Source organism: Rhineura floridana, chromosome 21 (genome assembly GCF_030035675.1).
Source record: "Rhineura floridana isolate rRhiFlo1 chromosome 21, rRhiFlo1.hap2, whole genome shotgun sequence".
NCBI classification, from domain to species: domain Eukaryota; kingdom Metazoa; phylum Chordata; class Lepidosauria; order Squamata; family Rhineuridae; genus Rhineura; species Rhineura floridana.
Genome location: NC_084500.1, coordinates 15710598 through 15733315, shown reverse-complemented (window position 1 = coordinate 15733315; position 22718 = coordinate 15710598). Strand labels below are relative to the sequence as shown.

The 22718-nt window shown below is 42.8% G+C and overlaps 1 protein-coding gene across 2 annotated transcripts in view; it reads left to right on the top strand.

Annotated features, from left to right (window-relative positions):
- The window catches only part of BRIP1 (BRCA1 interacting helicase 1), a 211507-nt gene that overhangs the window by 43233 nt on the left and 145556 nt on the right, over positions 1-22718 (top strand). For both annotated transcript variants that reach the window (XR_009759861.1, XM_061605052.1), the window contains exon 11: positions 1267-1428. Coding sequence is in view for 1 of the 2 variants with exons in the window: in XM_061605052.1 (XP_061461036.1) it covers positions 1267-1428 (162 nt within the window). In the remaining variant the exon portion in view is untranslated. The remainder of the gene's footprint in view (positions 1-1266; positions 1429-22718) is intronic.

The window sequence follows — 22718 nt, the reverse complement described above, 5'->3', positions numbered from 1 at the left end:
TTTTGCTTGTCAAGGGCAAAGTTCCCCTTGAGGAAGCTGCAGTCCCCTGTGCCCCCTGAAAAGCTGTTCTGGCCTCCAGAACAGCATTGGGGGAAGGTATGCTGGGGGCTGCAGAAGGAAGGAGGAATCGGCAGAAATCTCACATCTGCCTTTTCCAGCAGGAGTGTTCCATTTATTTATTTATTTCATTCCATTTCTATACCGCCCTTAGCCAATGGCTCTCTGGGCAGTTCACAGCAAGGAATAAAATACAATACAGTAAAATAAAAATCAGATAAAATCACTAAAAACATACAACATTGAGCATTTAACAACTTAATATAGAATAACTTAACAATAAACAGTAATCATTAAAATGCCTGGGAGAATAAAAAGGTTTTCACCTGGCACCGAAAAGATAGAAGAGTAGGCGCCAGGTGCACCTCATCGGGAAGACTGTTCCATAATTCGGGGGCCACCACTGAAAAGGCCCTGGATCTAGTAACGGCCCTCCGAGCTTCCCTATGGGACGGAACTCGGAGGAGGGCCTTAGATGTTGAACGTAGTGAGCGGGTAGGTTCATAGCGGGAGAAGAACTTGTCTGGATCCAACCCATAATGACTATAAAACGGGGATGGGGAACATGTGGCCGTCCAGATGATGTTAGACTCTGAATTCCCATCAGCTCCAACCAACATGCCAGAATGGCCAGGGGTGATGGGAATTGTGATGCAACGACATCTGGAGGGCCATGAGATGCCCATCTTTGTGATAAAAGATTGAGAGAGGAACAGCAACACTGTGAAGGGAAGGGTCTGGGAAGGACATATTTAGATCCAATTGGGCAAAAGGAAAGTAAAAGAAAAATGTGTTATAAATACCAGTGCATTTGTGGAGTTCGCACTTTTGGATATATACATATTTAACTATACCTGTGCTTCAGCCTTGCCAGTGAACACACACACTATTACTGGTCGGCCCATTTTCCAGCAGCTGTATGTCAAAGGACAGTCTGAGCAATGAGTCTGACAACCTACTTGCCTGAAAGGGATAGCTGCTTGCCCCAGGAGAGCACACATGTAGCTAACTGTGAGGCTGCTGTGCATCATATATATCTTGATTTCTTTCGCCACTAGATAGACATTTCCAATAACTCTGCTTGCCCCTGATCAGTATTGTGTCAATCTCTGATAAATCCATGCCCACGACTTTTTCATTGTGTAGTTTCATAAAGGAATATGTTTTGTGACCCATATGTATGTCAGCAATGAAATGTTTCCCCAACAGGTGTGGGTTGGTACCGTTGGAGCCGGCCCCAGAGGCAGGTCGTTATGTGCTACTTTCCAGCACACGGAGACCTTTGAATTCCAGGACGAAGTTGGGGAGCTTCTGCTCTCAGTCTGTCAGACCATTGGCCGAGGGGTTCTGTGCTTTGTGCCATCTTACAAGGTAAGGACACGTCAGCTGGAGATTTCCACTCTTCTTTCCAGCTGCTTAGTGGTTGATTGATTTTTTATTTTTATTTTTTGTATATGTGTGTCACACACTTCCACATGTTAAGGGCACAATGGACACCGTGACAGAGGCTGTCATATCAGAGTCAAGTATAGAGATGTGAAGGCCCGGGGAAAAAGAAAAATTCAGGAAAAAACCCTGCTTTTTCCAGTTTTTTTCCAAAGCCGTTTTTGATTTTTTTCCAAAAAATTGAAAAAAAGAAAAAATGGATTATGGAATGTTTTATTTTAGCATGATGAATAAAATGTTTCTCAGTTCTTTTTATGGGAATGGATGCTTTGCTTGACACTGTGGAAGACTAGCGGAGGAGGCATAAGTAATTTTCTTTGTTATTAATGTTGATGGGGTTTTTCAAATTGTTTTTTTGCCTGCTCCTCATAAACTGGCAAAACGAAAGAGGTTCCTCACAGTTCAGGATCCTGTAGATCCATTTGTTACAAAACATTTTTTAAAAAAAGTAAATTCAATTTGTAATAACTGTTTGAATAAATATACAAACTGTGATAATTTTATGCCAAACCAACTTGTACATAATTACATTTTATGCTCCTGAAGTAACAAAGTGACTTTGTAAAAAGTGCTAATATTGCACTTTTTCAATTTTTCTGAAAATTTCCGTTATTTCTGGAAAAATCGGGGGGAAAGCGTTTTTTCCATGGCTTCAAAATTTCTGGAAATGTTACATCTCTAGTCAAGTAGGACCATCCCTTGTCCCTTACAACAAAGATAAAAATCATTTTGAAATACACATAATAAATCAATAAAACATATTAAAATATCACTAAAAACCATAGCTTAGTCCATAGCAGATTAAACAGATTAAATGGCCTGGGAAAATAATAAGATCTTTGGTGCTGAAATGACATTGAAGTAAGTGCCAGGTGAGATTTTCTGGTGTGGGCATTCGGTGGCAGAAGTGCCACCACTAAAAAGGCCCTTTCCTGAGTAGGCACCTGCCACATCTTAAGAAGAAGGAAGAACTTCAGGAAACGATCTGGATGGATCCATATGAAGATAGATGATCCTTTGGGTATCCTTGTCCCAAGCAATGAAGCACTGTAAAGCTTAAAAAGCACCACAACGAATTGAGCTTAGAAAGAGACAGGAAGCCGGTGAAGGGGGCTCCTGTATAAGAGGCACATACAGTTACTAGCATTGTGAATTCCTGTCTCAATGTCCTTTATGTTCATCCTTTGATTAGACTGCAAAATAGCGACTTGGATTCTCCCACTTGTGTTGATTGATAGTTCTGGGGAAACCAGTAGGCTGTTTCTTTTTTTTAATTCCTCAATGATAAACTTTTTTTAAAAGCAGTGGTCTGATGTAGGCCAATCTCCAACCCTTGTTTAATAGCACAACTTGTTCCTAAACCTGGGAAGAGTGTCAAATGCTAACAACTGAGCTCGCCTTCTTTGCTTTACCTTTGTCAAATTCTGAGGAAGCTGAAACACTTATTTGAGATGTCAAGAAATACCCAAGGACAAACTTTGAGCATCTGTGGCTTGGGCTGGTGATTTTTCAAGATAATGGTACAGTGATGGTGCTTAAAAAAATAATGGGTTGTATCCAGAGTAAGTCATGCCCAGAATAGACCTATTGAAACGGATGGACCTCACTAACTTGGGGTTACACCCACACCATACATGTAAAGCACATTTCCCCTCCCCAAAGAATCCTGGGAAATGTAGTTTACCCCTAACAGAGCTACCATTCCTCACATTGTTAACAAACTACAGTTCCCAGGATTCTTTGGGGGAAGCCAAGTGCTTTAAATGTGTGGTGTGAATGTGAACTTAGGTCCTTTAATTTCAATGGGTCTCCTCTATGGCTAAAGTTGGATATAATCTAATATGTGAAATGAATTTGCTGATCATTTTTTTTGGCTTCTGATATCTGGCCAGCAATATTAGAATTTGCTTTTCCTCAGCAGTTGTGAAAGCTTAAAAATGTTCTGCTTTCTTTGTTGGAAGAATTGAAAAAAACTTGACATAAATTGCCAAACATTTTTTTAAAAAAAGAAAATTACTTGCACATGACAATGAATTCAGTGAAGTCATTTCATACTTCCTTTTGCATTTTTGAGTGGTGTTTCCTGCGATCCTTTGAAGCTCCCACAATGCCAGCTTGATAGGAATTGGTGTTCTGAAGGATATGTAGTCCCTGGTTCCATCAGAACTGTGCAACCACAAAGCACATATCAATCACTCAGATCAGAGCAGCCAGAATGCGGCCCTCTGACCTCATTTCGGTCCATCACATCAGGTTATGTCAGGGATGGCACTGAAGGAAGCCATTTAGAGACAAAAAAAATGTTTTCCTGCACTGTCTGCCATTGTGTGTCCATATCTGTATGATGTTTTAAAACCTTTTAATTAACATTGGGGATTTTGGAAGAAAATGTAAAAAAAATCTTATGGAAATTCAGATAAAAGGAAAAAGGTGTGCGCTGCATTTCCCTCATGTTATCAATTCTTGATTGTGTCAAGAGGCTACAGGTACTTTTTTTACCTGCTCTCTAGGGAGAACAGTCATTGAAGGAGGTCTTGCAGTTACTGAAAATAACCATTAGGTGACCACATTGGATTATAAAATCAACTTCCAAGAAAAAAAGTGTGCTGAATACATGTCTATTTTCTTTCTGATTAAAAATTGCCAAATCCATGTGTGCAGACATGCAAAAATAACACATCTCATAAAATGACTTGCATTTATTTTGGTGCTTCTGAATTTGAACTTGGAATCTGTTTCAGATTTTCTTTGCATTTACACTAGTCAGTTTAAATCTGTATCACTACTTTTCAACTACAACAGTAAATAGCCACAATAACAGCACTTATAGAATCCTCACACTTTAATACCATTGTGAACCATATAATTGGCGATTTGTACATGCTGAGAGGTGATTCCCACACTACCCTTTCATTCGCTCTAGAGCAGGCTTCCCCAATCTGGGACTCTCCCGTCGTTTTGGACTACAGCTGCCACCATCCCCGGCCTTTGGCCGTGCTGACGGGTTTATGGGAATTGTCCAAACTGTCAGGTGAGGATAAGGTAGACAATTGGCTGTGGGTCAGCTGCCTTGCAGCTGTGACTTCTGACGACTGGGGCTATGTGAGTAGGAACCTACTCAGCTAGTCCTGAACCTGAGTAGCACAGTGGAGGAAGATGTATTGGAGAGTTGGAGGGAGAAGAAGAATTGAGGTTGAGGGACTGAGTGCCTCACAACATCCTCCCCTCCCAATCTTATTTTCATTTTCCCATTCCAGGATACCTCAGGCTTTTAATAGCTTTTCCTCCTTACCAGTTGAAAGATTCTGGAGTGTGTGTGCAATTAATTAGGATCCTATGAAGCACTTTTTTCTTAGATGTTAATACCCCCCCCAAAAAAGAGACTCTTTTAGCTTCGGTTGAGTGAGATGTGGAAAGCTTATCCAGGAGTGAAGGCGGATGTATCCCCCAAATTTCATCCCTCCTCATCCAGGATAGTATAACCTGAAGGGCCTTAAATTCTTTTAAGACTATCCAAAGAACATGAAGTTTCTTAAGAACTTAAAATGAGCCTTGTTTGGATTAGGCCGAGTGTCTCATCTCTCTAGCTCTACATCCTGTTTCCCAGAGTGGCCAACCAGACTGTTTTATTTTATTTGCTTTTCTTGGATTTCTTTCTCAACCATCATATAATGACCTATTTCCAGACCCTTCCAGGAATACCTCACAAGTAAAGGTACAAATGCAATAGGCTTCCCTGCTGATGTTCGAGCACCACCTGGAATTCCATGTCATTCCCTTACCTGTCCTGGCTGCTAGCCACTGACAGTCCTTTCCTCCTCCCTGAATTTTACCTGATTCCTTTCTAAAGCCATGTGAGCTGGTGGCCCTCGTCACATCTTGTGGTAGTGGATTCGGTACATTAATTTTATTTATTTGTAGGGTCCCAGGACAGGTTGCAACAATATAATATACCTTCCCCTACAGAATATCATAGGGCTGTGACCCCAAAATGGGTGTTTTCTGCTGTTGCCCCTATTATGTGGAATGCCCTACCATCTGCCATATGTGAAGTAACAGCCATCAGTTGCTTCAGACATCCTGTGAAAACTTTCCCTGACCCATAAGATTGGACCCTGGTTTACGTATCTGAATCCTCTGTATGCCTTTGTGATTTGCTTTTATGTGGTTTGCATACTGCTGTTTTATTGGCTTTAGGTTGTATTTTTGTGGCAAAATTATCAAGAGGGTCTGTAGGGATGGAGGTCATCTTTTGGGGTATTTGGGGCCTAAGTCACTTTAACCTTGGGTGCACTTTTCTTTTGCCTTGCCTGGGCAAAGGACCTGCTTCATCTGTTCTGCGGCCTGCTTTCATGAAATCCTAGAGTACAAGGACGCCAGTTACTGATAAGCAACCTGTGTCTCCTCTGCTTGTGCTTTCCAACTTCTTTAAAAAGACTCCAGTAGCTGCAGGTTTCCTCATGGAAGTGGGTTTGCTTGTACTTCAGTGCAAAAATTTTATTCCTCTCCTTCAAATAAAATCTCCACTTCCCTTCCCTACTCTGTCCTCACGTCTGCCTCTCATCCCTTTTTGAAGTCAATTTGAGCAGGTATGGGACAAAGGGGAAAGTGACAGCGTAGAAACCTGCTTCAGTGTACATGGGAGAACTCCTCTGGGCATAGGAGCAATTGCCGGGCATCACCCTCTGAGAGTGAAGTGGCGGAAATGGAGCCAACTCAGGTGCACCTCCTGCCTGTTCCTACTAGGGCCCAAAGGTACATCAGCAGCTCCTTGTGGACCAGAGTATCGAAAGGCTGCTGAGAGGTCTAAAGCTATACACGTGCATGCCTGGGATTTGCTACTTGACCCAGACAGTAATTGTATTATGCTCTCTGTGACTCAAAGCTCGTTTGGGAAAAGATTCAGAAAGACTGGCTTTTCTAGGCAGCATCATAGCAGCTTTGCTGTGCCCACCTATTCAGCTGCTTTCCCTTAAAATATATATATTTTTTAAATGTCACTTTGAATGCTTAAATAACTAAGAGAGAGAGAATGTGTGTATGTCATTCAGTATGGATAGATATCTAGAGAAAGCTGTGGTGGTGTGGTAAGTGGAATGCTAGATGTAGATCAGAGTAGTGAGTTCAAATCTTCACTTTGCCACTAAGCTGCTTGGGTGATGCTAGACTAGCCACTACCAGCTAGATGGTAGAACTTCCGCCTTACATGCAGGAGGATCCAGGTTCAGTCCCCAGCATCTCCAAGTAGGGCTGGGAATGTTCCCCATCAGAAGCCCAGGAGAGCAGCCGTCAGTCAGTGCAGACAGTACTGAGCTAGATGGACCAATGATCTGACTTGGCATAAGGCAGCTTCCTGTTTTTCTGTTTGATTTGGCTATTAAATCGGTTTAAATGTTCCTTTGTACCTTGCAGAGTTGTTTTAAGGATAAAATGGAAGGATGGTATGTTCGCTACACCCCTGAGCTGTATGGATGCGGGGCAGGATGAAAATGTAATAAAATTTAGTTAGAATATGTGTTGATTCTAAGGCTAGCTGCGTCTACTCCTGCACTTGGGTAGCTTCATGAACCTAGTCAGTAAGTAGTCAATCCCCTGGTTGTTGCCTGTAGTGGGTAGGAATGGTCTCTGGCCAACTACGCTGGAGAGTTGTTGAAAACTAGGAAGAGGATTTGAGGTCCTTTCAGGCTGTTGAAATGCCTCTGAGCAATGTGTTGGCAGATAGGTTAGATTAGATTAGAATATATTAGATTTATTATTACCTTTAACCCACTTTTCTGCCCCCAAAACTCACTCAAAGGCAGCTCATGGCATTAAAATAACAGTAAGACAATAAATAAAAACACAATAATAATAAAAACAAAGTGGTTAGAAGAAGCAACAGATAAATTTAAAACAGGTTATGAGCCAAGCACAGGATAATGGCAGGAAAAACTCACAAAACCAAAAGCTCATTGAAACAAAAGGGGGGGGAAAGTTGTCAGTAAGTACCTGAATGCTGGAGATGGGACCTGGCAAATCCCAAAAGGCCTCCTGATAATCTGCAATTTCAGTGTGCCGCCACTTTAGTGCCACCATATAGAACACCAGGTATGTGTTTGTGTGGTTTGCAGAAAATGGCTTTGTGGGTCAAATTAGAACTTCTGTTAGGCCTTATTGAGTCTGGGGACTGGATGTTCCCTCTGCTAGCCTGCAGCCTTGATCCATCCTCAGCAGTGCCACCGCCTGCAGCTTTCCTATTCGATATTAAGAGTATGAGTTCTGTATTTGCAGCGGCATATTCTGATGTGCTTAAATTTGCACTTAATGTTAACCACATGAGTGCAACACAGCGAGGCTATGCGATCAAGCCGTTGGAGAGTCTCTGTCTCCTGCATCCCAAGAGGTATCAGACAGTGATTTATTATCTTATGCAGCAAATATTTAACAAGAGAAGAGGGAGATTAAATGAGCTTGAGGCTCTTGTCTCTTGGGGGGCGTTGAGGCTAAGCAAGCAGATGATAAGCCGTGGTTAAGAAAGGAATGTACTAAAATAATTTTTAAAAAGACAGAAAAGAGAGTTTTAAAAGATCCACAACTGTCAGGCTGTACACAGAACTAGCATATATAACCACCTTCTATTTATTACAAACTGATAGGCTTGTTGTTGCCTCCTCCCCAGGCATTGATATCAATTACTGTATTCGTTTTCGTCAAGAATTTAGTTGGAGAGCCTCCAAAGGACCTGCAGTCTCTGTCTAGTCCCGAGCACAACAAAACCCCATTCATGATGGTTTTGTGGGTCAAATTAGGAGTATAAAATAATGGGTATAAAATGGTACTTCTGCCTGTTTATATGTGTAGATTCTTCCCCTTTCCCCCCCAGAAAAGGTGATCAGAAATTCACCCCTTTCAATTATACTCTCCTCCCCTCCGCTAAACTCCAAACAGCAGCTTTTTAATAACACTTGCATCAAAAGCTCTGTAAGTCTTAGAAATAGCTGTAACGTGCATGTGTATGTAGACATGAGCTTTAATTTCTACTATATAAATAAATTGTGGCGAGAGACGGATTCTGTAGGTTGAACACATTACAGCAGGAGGGGAAGACTGCTGTTAGCAATAAAAACACTTCTGGTAAAATCAGTAGCAACCCCGGCAAGCACACCCTATAAAGGGGAATATCAGAAAGTGAAAAGATTACTCAGAAATCTAAGGTGCTTTTAAACAAGATTAAGATAAGGGTCATTAGGGTGCCTGTCGCCGACCTGTCTGCATTTAAATGCATCCTGCCTGGTGTCTGTATCTTGGAATGATTCATTCAATATGTGTCATATCAAAGTCTGAGTTAACCAGCAAAGAGAAAAATGCTAATGCATATAAATTTCAGGGATGATCCATCATGCCAGTGACTGAACTTTCCACGACTGCTGGTCACAGCATGGTGAAAACCTTTTGATAGGATTCATTATTGTTTTTGCTCAGGATCTAAGCTATTCTTGATCAACATCATTCCTCCTTGGACGTTGATTTGGGCAAGGTCTGACAACAGCCTGTACATAAGCATAAAGCATTTCGGCAGATTGGTTTGTGCACTTGCGCGTGTGAATTTCCTCCTCCAGCTAGCAGCTTTTTGCACCCCACCCTGATGACCTGCGGTGGAAGCAGTTCTGGGAAAGCCACACTATGTGTGTGGAACACTGAGTGGTTCTTTGAAGCAGCCTTGGTATTTTAACTTAGGGGTGGGATTTTATCCATTAGTCATACTCAGAGAAGACCCATTGAAATGAATGGACGTGACTGACTCAGGTCCATTCATCTCAATAGTTGTACTCTGAGGCCACATCTGCACTACACATTTAAAGTGCTATTATATCACTTTTTAAAAATGTATTTAGTTATTTTTATAGCATATTAATAATTGAAAATGCATTCAGAAAATAGAAGGAAGAGGGGCGGAATTATACAGATTTATATATGTTTCAACGGAGAAAGAAGAGAAGAAAAAGGGAATCATACGATTTTTTATAAGGATATCTTATTTATCGTTTATATTATTTTCATATTAATTTTCTTTCCCTTTTATAATAATGTATATGAAGAGTATGGATAGATATTAGCTTGGATCTTGTTGTTCCAAAACAACAATATATCACTCTTAAAAATAGTCATGGCTTTCCCCAACCAAGGTTAAGAATGCTCAAAGTTGTTAGAAGACATTTAGTCCCTTCACATAGCTACACATCCCAGGGAAGAGGAATTGATTGTCAATCCACTGTGTGAATTTAACCTCTGTGAGGGGAATGCGGGTATCTTAACAACTCTCAGTACCCTTAACAAACTACAGTTCCCAGGATTCTTTGGGGGAAGCCATGACTATTTGTTTAAAAATGGTATAACACCACTTTAAATGCATGGGGCAAATGTTGCCTTATTTGGACACGATGGATAATTGTGTGGTGGTGGTGCTGGTGGCTCTGATGTCATGGGGCAGTGAATCTGCTCAGGGTTTTAGTCCAAACTAGGTTTTAATCCAAACATTCAAGGAGCTAAAAGTTCAGACTAAAACCTGGAGCGGATTTCCTGCCCCACTGGCATTTTATTTATTTATTTATTTATTTTATTTGTTTCGTTTATAGACCGCCCATAGCCCTGAGCCCATCCTCCTTTTATGTCCAAGGAAAAGAGCTGAGAGAGACAGTCCATCCTTAGAATGCGGTGGCTTGCCTGATTAAAGGCAGCCGCTGGCGAGATCAAATCACTCCAGGGCTGAAGGAGTTGCACTGGTTACCGGTTGTTTTCCGGGCCCAATTCAAGGTGTTGCTTCTGACCTTTTAAACCCTATATGGTTTCGGCCCAGTCTATCTGAAGGAGCGCCTCCAACATCATCAGGGATGCCGCTCAACGAGGTCAGCCTCAAAAGGCCTCCTCTCTATCCCACCAGTTAAAACAGCTAGACTGGTGAGGACTAGGAAGAGGGCTTTTTCAGTTGTGGCCCCCACTTTGTGGAATTCCCTCCCAAATGATCTCCGCCATGCCCCCTCTATGATGAGATTCCACCGGGCCTTGGAGACCTGGCTCTTCAGGCAGGCTTTTGGGGTGGGTTAGGTTTTATTATTATTGTTGAGATTTTTAATGTATTTCTTTGTTTTTATTTTGTACGTCGCCCAGAGTGGCTGGACAGCCAGCCAGATGGGCGACTAATAAATTTAATAAATAAATAAATAGACCTGTTCTCACTATGTCCCAACCCATGGCAGACACCACAGAAAGCCGTTGGTGCAGGGGGCAAAACCTGCTTAGGGACAGTGTACCTGTGCATATTTTAGCACCAGCCTACGCAACCACCCTCTCCAACCTTTTTGTTTCTCTCCTTCTGTAACTGCTGTGGGCACAACCGAACCTCTGTTTGAGGACAGAAGTAGTTTTCACCAGTGAAAATGATAAGGATAAATTTCCTTCGAGGCTGTTTGAGGTAGATCTCTCTCTCTCTCTCTCTCTCTCTCTCTCTCTCTCTCTCTCTCTCTCTCTCTCTCTCTCTCTCTCTCTCTCTCTGTGCAGATACGGAATATATAACTTTAATTTCACTTTGAATACAAAACCTTGCATAACTGAAGAGACTTAATACTCTTAAACTGTCCGTGTTCTGATCTCACTAAGCTAAATATGGCTTTTGCTAATAATGTAATAGGAGATGGGCCAAACAGATACAAAATTGATTTTTTGGGTCTCTGCCCCCCCTCCCCCCAGCCCTCTGCATGCCAAGATAACTATCCAAATATATTCGTACTCACACATTTAGTGAGGGCCACAAGCCTTGCTCAGGCCTTGTTGCACGTGAAAATTCTCCCTCATCTAATAAAAATGTTCTGGGATTTCATTGGAGCGGGTTGTTATCTGGGGCTATTGCTGCCCTTGTGCAGATAAACTGTTGTTGTTGTTGTTGTACGTTTAAATTGTTGTTGTTAAAATTAAAATTTCTATCCTCCTATACCTCCCAGAAATAGCCCAGGGTGGCAAACAGAACCTTTAAAAACATTGTAAAAACACTGTTAAAAATAAATCTTTAAAACATCTTGAAAAAAAAAAACGAAAAACAATTCCAGCACAAATGCAGATTAGGATAAGGTCTCTACTTAAAAGTAGTGTTGAAAGAGGAAGGTCTTCAGTAGGTGCTGAAAAGACAACAGAGATGGTACCCATCTAATATTTAAGGGGAGTGAATTCCAAAGGGTGGGTGTCACAACACTAAAGATCGGTTTCCTATGTTGTGCAGAATGGACCTCTTGATGTGATAGTATCTGCAGGAGGCCCTCACCTGCAGAGCACAGTAACCAATTACACGGACTCATGAACCAGCTACCCACAGCGCCTCCATCTTGCTAGGATTCAGAGTCAATTTATTGGTCCTCATTCAACCAGCCACCGAGTCCAGGCACCAGTCCAGGGCTTGCACGGCCTCTCTCGATTCAGATGTTACAGAGAAATAGAGCTGGGTATCGTCAGTGTACTGTTGACACCTTACCCTAAATCTCCTAATGAATGCTCCCAATGGCTTCATATAGATATTAAACAGCATTGGGGGCAAGAGGGTATCCTGTGGCACCCCACAGCACAACTGCCAGGGGTCTGAAAAACAATCGCCCAATGTTGTTATCTGAAACAAACCCCCAGAGGTAGGACTGGAACCACTGTAAAACAGTGCCTTCTATATTCATCTCAGCAAGTGGGTTTGGAAGGACACCATGGTCAATGGTATCAAAAGTCACTGAGAGATCAAGTAAGAACAATAGGGTTGCACTCCCTCTGTCCTCCTTCTGATAAAGGTCATCCATCAGGTCAAGCAAGGCTGATTCAGTCCCATAACCAGGCCTGAATCCAGATTGGAGTGGATCAAGATAAACTAGAAGACAACGCTATGTGATAGCAGTTCTGCAGGGTCAGGGTAAGTTCTGAGTCTGTGTGAGAGGCTGCCTTGGACCATTGGCACCCTCTGACATCAGCTGGGAAGTGGGTGAGGCAGGCAGCCAAGCTTTACTGGACTATGCCAGTTTGAAGAGACCCTTGAGATGAGTGTTTGAAAGGGGCAGGAGGAACCCATGTGAGAAGGCAAGATACTCGTTTATCTTGCTGAGACTTGATGGGTGGGGCATTTATTGCTCACAGGGTCTCACTTTCTGCCGTAGTGGGCCATTTGTTAACAAATGTCTGAAATAACATTGTGGGGCATTTTGTTAACAAGAGGTTAATTTTTCTTTGTTTGGCTTGGATCCAGCCTTTTCAGGCATTGGCATACTGCCCAACTGGAACTTTTTCCCTTGTTTTCTTATCTATCATGCCCGTACTTGGCATCAGGCTTAGGAAGGGGTTTTGAGCCTTGATAGGAGCTGCTCTCTCCTGAGACTTGGCTGAATTGGTTTTGACTGCTTTGTCTCTTAAATCAAGCTTGAGCCTTGCAATCTGATGAAGAGACGTCATCATTTGGATGTTGGAGAGAAATGGACATAACAAAAATTCTTATTTATTTGGCTTGTAGCCTGTTTCATCACAAGACTCGTAGTGGGTAGCAGTGTACATAATAGTTATCTGTCTTTACCCTCCATCAGTGATGGCTGGTGCCCATTGAGACTGTTAGGGTGGAAGGCAGGGAGACCAACAGTAGGCAGAGCCAGAACCAGTGACTGGCAGAGTCAACCTAATTCCAGTTTTGTCCTTGTCTTCCTCCTACAGTTCTACAAGGGCAACCCTGAGACTTAAGGGGAGGAGGAGGCTGATATGTAATGCCACCCCTAGGACAGGTTTGTAAGTAAGAAGGGAGGGAGCTGTGTCTGGCTGAGGACAGACTGAGTTAGTGGGGCAGAGCCCCATTTGCCCTCATGGACTACTGAAAGCCAGTCTACATAAAAACAGTTTGCACCACTTTTGAAAGAGATACACAGGCTCAGACTTTGGAGAGTCTCCAGCCAAAGGGAACACCAGACTGCACCCCAGATTTGGTGCACACGTGGCATGCTTGAGAGCATGCTTGGTTGAAAGGGCCGCTGTGGACCATTAGGCTGAAGGAGATCTCTTAAGTTTTCTGGGCCCAGACAATTGGCGCAGCAGGTCTTTGGGATTTGAAACTGGGGGTCTCTCACTTGCCTGGCGCTACCACGTTCCCTTTTGAGACAGACTGTTTCCAAAGCTGCGTTTCTGGGCCAATAGTAAGTTTCCCACTAGCCAAAGTTAACTTTTCTACAGTTTGCTGTCTGCATAAACATTTCCTGCAGATCTGTTTTTACATCTGCTGCTATGTTCATGAGCAAAAAAACTCCCAAATTGGTTTTCACTCCTTTTCTTTTCTTTTTTTAAGTATTGTCCCCCACGCCCGACCCCACTGCCTTTCATTCACTATCCTCTACTGCCCTTTATAAGTGCATGGGGACCTTTAAGTTCATAATCAAGTCTGCCATCTTGGTCAAGTAACAGGTACTTCAGTTTGAATTGTGAATTTCTCTGGTGCAATTGATGCACTGGATATACATACGCAAGGAATTTTTGTCCAATTGGGTCATCCTGTTGGATGAATCAAGGATAAAATTTCACTCTGCTGAATATCTGGCTCTTGTCAAATGGAATCCTGGTCTTTTACTAGCTTTTGTATTATAGTAGAAACGTATGAAGATATTCAAGTCTCAAATGTGGGGAGGTGAACTTGTGGACAAGCTGAAGGAGCAGTAAATCTGAATTTTAATTTGTTTTTGAAGTTGCTTAGAAAGCATTTCATTCGTTCTGAAACTTTCCTTCAGGATTAAATGCGTTCTGGATTTATGTTGCAAAACCATCCTCATGTACATTAGGTTTACTAAATACCTGGGTAAACAATCTGTTTGTTTGTTTTTTATTTCATGATCAGAAAAACGGGAGAGGAAGGGGGAAGGAAGGGAGAGTTTTGTGAGTTAACATCTATAAATTTACAAAAGAAAGTAGTCTGTTTTGCCAGGCTTGTTTAAAAGCATTAAGATTTGAACACTGGCTGTTAAAGTGAATCAATGGCAACATCACAAAGTTTAAACAAATGCCAAAAAAACATTTTCCAGAATACTGGGATTGTAACAATACCATTAATGAGGGCAAAGAGGTTTTAATGCAATTTGCACGTTCTAAAGTTTCAAAAAGAGGGTTTGAGTTAGTGCATTATTAATGCGCAGAACATCTGGAACTGTGTAAAAGCCACAGACATTGAGCAAGTGCAGAGTTTCCCAACTAGGCCTGATGCTGACTGATTTCCTCCCTAGCGAGATGACTTGTTTTTAAGAAGTTTGAGACAGTAAAATGACAATATCCAGATAAGAGAGAAACATTCCATGCTGTGTGTGTGTGTGTGTGTGGAGAGAGAGATGTAAAGAGTGTGTTTGTGTGACTGTAGAGTTTAAAATTAAACTTTCAAGTTTAATTTCACACACCCCAATTAGTTTTTATTCTACCCTCCCTCCAAGAATCTCAGGGCAGCCTATGTAGGGCGGTATCCAGTGCTCTCGTTCTGTTAGTGGAAGGATTTCCGCTTGTGCAACAGAACATTACGCCCCTCTCCTCCCCCAGCACATGCCCCATTTTATCCTTACAACACCCCTGTGAGCTAAGTTAGACTGAGAGAGAGTGACTGGCTCATAGTTGCCCATTGAATTTCATGGCTGGGTAGGGATTTGAACCCACATCTCCCCAGTCCTATTCAGACACTATAGCTGCTATAGCACCCATCACAATGGCAGTGATGGTACTTAGCCTTGTGCTGGTACAGAATTGGGAAGCAGAGTGTGGTAATTCAGGCCATGTTTAGACAAAATGCAGTTTCAAAATAAAAACACCCTTCACAAACTACTGTTCTCTCACTGGCAAGAATTAAAAGTGAAGAGGACTAGAACACAGACTTTTTGTTTACACGATGTGTTTCTTTTCCCTTGTTCATACAAGTCTAAAGTTACCAGTTTAAAGTTTTAAAAATTCCTCTGCCCACTAGAGAACATATGAACGATATTAAAAATGGATTGTTTTTCATAGCATGTTACAAACCCCACGAGAGTACTCTATATAATATTTCATTTTTTTAAAAAAAAAAATCTTTTAAAAATTTAGTATTACTTGGACATATGAAGTTGCCTTGCACCAGGGGTCCACAAACTGTGGTCCACAAACTTCATGCAGGTGCTCTGTGGTGCGGCAGTTGAAGATGGCACGTCCATAATATTAAATATTCATATTGCTTTTTAATTGTAATTTAATTGCTGCTTTTGTTTCTTAAGTTGCATTGTATTGTATTACAGTCTGAATTCTGCAGAATGCAATAAAATACAACATAAATAAAAGAAGCTTTAAAAACACAGTTTAAGAAATCATACAGCATCTAGCACAGAGCATTACAATTGCTACAACAGGCAGAAAAATCATTAAGTGGTTCTCCACGATCCTCAACACTTTTCAAGTGGGGAAGAAAGTATGGGAACCACCACACTAGGCAATATTGTTCACTGATATATTCTGTGTGTGTGTGTCAAGTCTGTTTGATGTGTATGTGTGTGTGATATCATAATGATCATGTGTTTATTTGTATTCCATCTTTCCACAATATTGTGTCCAAAGTGGTTCACAACATATCAAATTAACAGCAATAAGTATAACAACTTCACTGTACAGTTTTCGGTGAATGCAGAAGACGCACCTCTTTGCCCTGACCTTTGACACCTGACATGTATATTTTTGGGACCCACCCTGTTTTTTTTGTGCTGTGGTTGTAGGTTATTTTTAACTGTTTTTAATGATATACTTTGAGACTGTTTTGACCTGCCCTGGGACCTTAGGATGAAGGAAGGGCAATAAATCGAATAAAACATATTAGAAACCATTGGAATTAATCATAATGTCAATAAATAAATTTGTAAAAAAACCTGATTCATGCAACATTGCATAAAACAATGCAGATAAGTTAACCTAATTTAACAGCTTAAAACTAAGGAAGAAAGAGAAGAATGCCTAACACAGAAATAAAAAAATACTATACAGAAAACCACCATGTTCCAGACAAGGTGCTTGTATTCAGTCATTTCGGATTTCAGACTCAATCTTCAAACATCTAGGTATAGTGTTGTATCTAACTAAACCTGACTCACAGTAGACTCACTGAAATTAACAGCCCTGAGTTAGCCATATCTATTGTTTTCAATGGGTCTGCTCTGATTAGACTAGCATTGGATACAACCCATAGTGTCAAAATAGAAGTTTAACTCAGAATAAGCCTGTTGAAAATAATGGACCTAAGTTAGTCATGTTCATTAATTTCAGTGGTTCTACTCTGAATAGTTAGTCTGACTAACATTGGAAACAACCCAAGATACATATATATACACACACACACACAGTATCATAAGATCAGATTAATACAAGAAAGTGGGGCGACGGGGAAGAGGGGAATCAGTTGGAAAGAAAAATCATCAGAAAGAGAAAGATCAACTATTTTTAGAGCATAAATATTATGAGAACAAAGAAGATAATCATCAGGTTTCAGACTTTGGCTAAATATAAAGAAAAACAAACAAGCTGGTTATTATGAAACCATGGCCTAAATCCAACACTGAGTTAGGCATGGCTAAGGCCATTGATTTGAATGGGCTTAAGGAAGCTTAACTCTGTCTTGGGTTTCAGCCAAAGACATTACATTTTTAAACTATCACAATGAAATATTTATTTTAGTACCTTTTTATTCCCACTTCCCAAAATGGAGCTGAAGGAGGCACGTGGTTTCCTCCCTTTCCCATTTTGTCCACACATCAACCTTGTGAGGCAGGTTAGGCTGAGTTTATGTGACTGGCCCAACATCACCTAATGAGCTTTCAAAGCCAAGTGATGATGTTAATCTGGGTGTCCCTGGTTTTAGTCTTCCTACCTATTAGCTTAGAGGCTTTTGCTGCTTGTGGCTGTTTATGTTCCTCCTTGATGCCACAGTGGCGGAGCAACTGCTTTGCACGCAGAAGGTCCCAGGTTCAATCCCCAGCATCTCCAGACAGGGATGGGAAAGACCTTTGCCTGGAACCCCAAAGAACCACTGCCAGTCAGTACAGGACCAAGGGTCTGACTTGGTATAAAGGCAGTTTCCTATGTTCCCATATTCCTGCATTTATAGCAGGTAGCCACTGGGAGAAGCTTTGCTGTGCTTCTAAGTTTGCCCTTGACTGCTGCAAGGCTAGGTGGTAAGCTGGCTTTTCTGCTTCTCTTCCTAATGGTTGATACCTTCGTGATAGTTGAGAATATCTGACTGGTCACTTGACCAGTGTGCAAACCCTACTGGTACAGCAAATTAAATAAGAACATAACCATAAGGAAAGCCCTGCTGGGTCAGACCAAAGGCCTATCTAGTCCAGCATCCTTCTCTCACAATGGCCAGCCAGATGCCTACTGGAAGCCCATAAGCAGGTCATGAGCACAAAAGCTCTCTCCATGTTCCCCAGCAACTGGTTTTCAGAGGCATACTTCTGATACATAGACATTATAGGTAGTAGCCATCGATAGCTTTATCCTACATGAATTTATCGAATTCTCTTTTAAAGCCATCCACGCTGGCAGCCATCGCAACCTCTTGTGGGAGCAAATTCAATAATTTGACTAAGCGCTGTGTGAAGAAGTACTTCCTTTTTTCTGTCCTGAGTCTTCCCACATTCAGCTTCATTGGATGGCTTCTCTATATCCATTTTCTCCACACCATGCTTAATTTTATGCACCTCTACCTTACTTGCTTTTTTTACTTGCTAAAGTAAATGTGGTAACCTTTCCTCATAAGGGAATTGTTCCAGGCCTGGGATTATTTTAGTTGCTCCATTCTGAAACTTTTCCAGGTCTACGATGTCCTTTTTGAGGCACAGTGACCAGATTTGTACACAGCATTCCAACTGTGATCACACCATAGATTTGTATAGCAGCGTTATGATATTGTCAGTTTTGTTTTCTGTTCCTTTCCTAATGGTCCCCAACATGGAATTTTCCTTTTTCACGGCTGCCACACACTGGGGTGACATTTTCATTGACCTATCCACTACATTCCTGGTCAGTCACTGCCAGCTCAGGTCTCATTAGTCTATATGTTAAGTATGACCTCGCCTCAGTTGTTCATGCTCTGGTAACTTCTAGGTTGGATTACTGTAATGCGCTCTACGTAGGGCTGCCCTTGAAGACAGTTCGGAAGCTTCAGCTAGTGCAAAACGCAGCAGCCAGACTGCTGACGAGGACCAGCCGGTCAGCGCATATAACACCTGTTCTGGCCTGTTTGCACTGGCTACCTATTTGCTTCCGAGCCAGATTCAAGGTGCTGGTTTTGACCTATAAAGCCTTACACGGCATGGGACCGCAGTATCTTGTGGAACGCCTCTCCCGCTATGAACCGACCCGGTCACTTCGCTCAGCGTCTAAGGCCCTCCTCCGGGTACCAACCCATCGGGAAGCCTGGAGGACAGTTACTCGATCTAGGGCCTTTTCTGTAGTGGCCCCCGAATTGTGGAACAGCCTCCCCGAAGAAGTACGCCTGGCGCCGACGCTTCTATCTTTTCGGTGCCAGGTTAAGACCTGGCTATGCTCCCAGGCATTTTAATGTGTTTCATGTTACAATTTTAAATCTCTTTGTTTCAGTTTATTTATTGTGATATTTTGTATTTCTGTATTTTTAATCTTTTGTACACCGCCCAGAGAGCTATTCTCTATGGGCGGTTTAAAAATGAAATTAAATAAATAAATAAATAAGGGGTTTTTTGCCCCAGTGTGCATCATTTTACACTTTAGTGGGGAGGAGAGCCTGGCTGAGAGTCCAGAGTCTGTGAGCTCAAATCCCCACTCGTGTCTCCTGGGTGTCAAGGGCCAGCTAAAGATCACCCCCACAGTGAGTGGCTCAGGGGTTACGTGCCCTGGCACCTGTGCAGCCGTGGGCCAGCTGCATAGTCCCAAGGAGCCCAATTGCCCCCCAGCTGGCAGTTGTGGACAAGGAAGGGGCTGGCTGTGGCAAGCACTAGCCTCAGAGGGAGGCAATGGTAAACTCCCTCTGAATACCACTTACCATGAAAACCCTATTCATAAGTCATTGAAGGCAATGTATTTCCATTTTACATTGAATGGCATTTGGTGTTTTAATGCCCATTCACCCAGTTTGGAGATATCCTTTCGTAGCGCCTTGCAAACCCCTTTTTGTTCTTACTTCCCTGAATCATCAGCAAACTCTGCCACCTCACTGTTCACTGCCTATTCCAGATAATTTATGAATGAGTTAAAAATCATAGCTCCCAATGCTGATTTTTGTTGTGCCCTACTTCTTACATACCTCCATTGAGAGAACTGTCCATTTATTCTTACTCTCTGCTTCCTGTTATTTAGCCAGCTAGTGATCCGTAAGAGGACATGTCCAATTATTCCATGTCTGCTAAGCTTACTCAGCAATCACTGAGGGACTTTATCAAAAGCTTTTTCAAAGCCTAAGATCCCATCTGTATTCTACCTTTGAAGTAGTATCATACCACTTTAAGCAGCCATGGTTTCCTCCGAAGAATCCTCGGAACTGTAGTTTGTTAAGGGTGCTGAGAGCTGTTGGGAGACCTCTGTGAAGGGAATAGGGGGTCTCCTCTCACCATCCGTCACAAACTACAGGGTTCTTTGCAAGAAACTATTGCTATTTAAAGTGGGACGATACGTTTTTAAAGGTATAGTGCAGATGGGGCCTAAGTACACAATGTATAAAATGTTATCCAAAGTAAAGGCCACTGGATCAAACTAGACGTTGGAGGATGTCCCGTCCAGAGCCGAAAGAATGAGGCTGGAATGTGTGTGCAAGTAAATCTCGTTTTATTAGAGTAATGGATACATCAAAGGCATTGCGCTTCATAGGAAACCCTACGCTAACTCACTAGAGTCCCTAACTATACTCTAGACATGCTCTGCAGCGTGTGAAGGAAGTTGACTCAACGACCGCCCACTGGGAGAGGCAGGCTTATATAGGAAATGTTTTCGAACGTAATCTCTGACTCCTTCGTAATTCCTGTCTTTGCCCTGTCCGTTTCTCGCGGCGACGGGAACGAGGAGACAGGGGACGCGCATCCAACGGCTCATCTGAAGACACCTGCTCCCGAGCAACAGGCTCGAGGTCAGGGGGCGGTGCCACACTGGAATCCTCCTGGGAACTGCTTGGTAAAGGAGGAGCTGGCACTGTCTCTGAAGCTTCCCCCCACAAGTCCTCTGCATCAACTGGGGGCGGTGCGCTCGGCTCCTCGGAAAGGGCTTTACTCGTGGGAACTGGCTGGAGAGCAGGCTGCCCCCCTTCCCGCACGATCCTGCTCAGACGCAACAATCCCCAACTCTGCTTCTTCTGGCTGCGGAGGCACCTGAAACTCATGCCTCCCCCCTTCCTGCCCTTCTGAGTTGGCTGCAGTGCAACAGAGGAGCAGGTGCAAAAAATGCTTTATGTGACCATTTTCATGGTTCTAAGTCTACTATGCAGGTGAGAGAAGAAATGGCTGTGGGCATATTGCTTTTGGACTGTTATCATTCAAGTTGCTGAATGGAGCAATAGCTTTTCTTCAGCCTCTGGTCTCCTAAAACCTGCAGGAAGGCGCCTGCTTCAGTGCTTATGAGGTCACTAAAACCCTCCTACAAGCCTTGGTTTATAGGAAGGAGTGGAAAGTTTCCACCCCTTCTTAGATCAATTTCTGCCCCACCGAGAATGGCTTTTATCAACAACAGCATCTCCTTACCATCAGCAAGGCAGCTAAGAGGAGACAATGGATGGCTGAAATGCTATTAAGTGTGGAGCCTTGAGAAATAATAGCTCTTAAATTTTTAAACTTAATACTTGAAGTGTAGTTGGGTATTCACTTGCTTTGCGTCGTTTTTTAATCTGTCAAGTTAGGTCTCTGGATGGCTAACGCTAATGGTTAATGTAGGCAGGTATGGATCACCCCTGCATTCATACTTTTCAATAACATCACAGAAATGTGACTGTATACCTTTTTGGAGGATTGTGAACTTTTGAGTGGATCCTTTCCCTGTCAAACTCAGCTCCAAGAAGCAAAAAGAGTGTTCTTGCACTCGGGTCCTGCTTGCGGGCTTCCCCCAGGCACCTGGTTGGCCACTGTGAGAACAGGATGCTGGACTAGATGGGCCAGTGGCCTGATCCAGCAGGCTCTTCTTATGTTCTTATGTTCTTAAAACTGTTGATAGAATAAGAGGTTGGGGCCTGCAACAAAATGTTGCAGTGTGCTCCTGTTCAGGGTGCCAACCAGCCAGTCATGCCCTCATCCAGGATGCTTCAATCCATTCCATGCCCCACCCCCCAAGTCAGCCAACATCCTATAGCTACTGAGCATGTCCAGTCCTTATTAAGTTCCCTCCATTAGTTTTTTTCCCCTAAATTTTTTGTCAGTGTGGGGGGGTACTTATGCTCAGGGAATTTTGTTTGATGTTGCTATATGTGAATGAGAGTGCTTGATTCTATGCACTGTCCTATGGACACAAAAGAGTATAGGATGGAACACTATGCACCAGCTCCTCTTGTGTTAAGGCAGCTGCTATTTTTAGGTCTTTTATATATGCACCCATGGTTTGATTCCTAAATTTTTGCGTGTGTGCTTCTCCAGATCTTTCCTCTTCCCCCACCCCCCAAAGCCCTGAAGAAAAAGTCACAGTAGCAGAGAGTTTTCTTGGGAGAGAAGAGGGGCAGGTTGCTGTCTGCATTGCAACTTAGAATGGCACTGCGCCCAGGCCTGTGTGCATGCTGCGATTCTGTAGGAGTGCAGGAAAGCCACCGTGTGTGGTAGCCTTTTTGATACTGTGATATGTTTGTAAACTGATGGTGCTTGAAAGTGTGAGCAATGGCAGGCAAAATTTCAGAAGCCAGAGATCAAGGCTTGAGTGCTCTGCATAATAATCCTGCTGCCTGGTTGGTGCTGGCCTGTGACAGGGTCTTCTCTGAGGTGGCACCCCATTTGTGGCATGTCCACATGGTGACCCTCCGTGGCGCAGAGTGGTAAGCAGTGGTAACGCAGCCGAAGCTCTGCTCACGGCCGTGGCTCGATTCCAACGCACGGAGGAAGTCGAATCTCCGGTAAAAGGGGTCGAGGTCCACTCAGCGTTCCATCCATCCGTGGTCGGTAAAATGAGTACCCGGCATATGCTGGGGGGTAAAGAAAGGCCGGGGAAGGAACTGGCAATCCCACCCCATATATACAGTCTGCCTA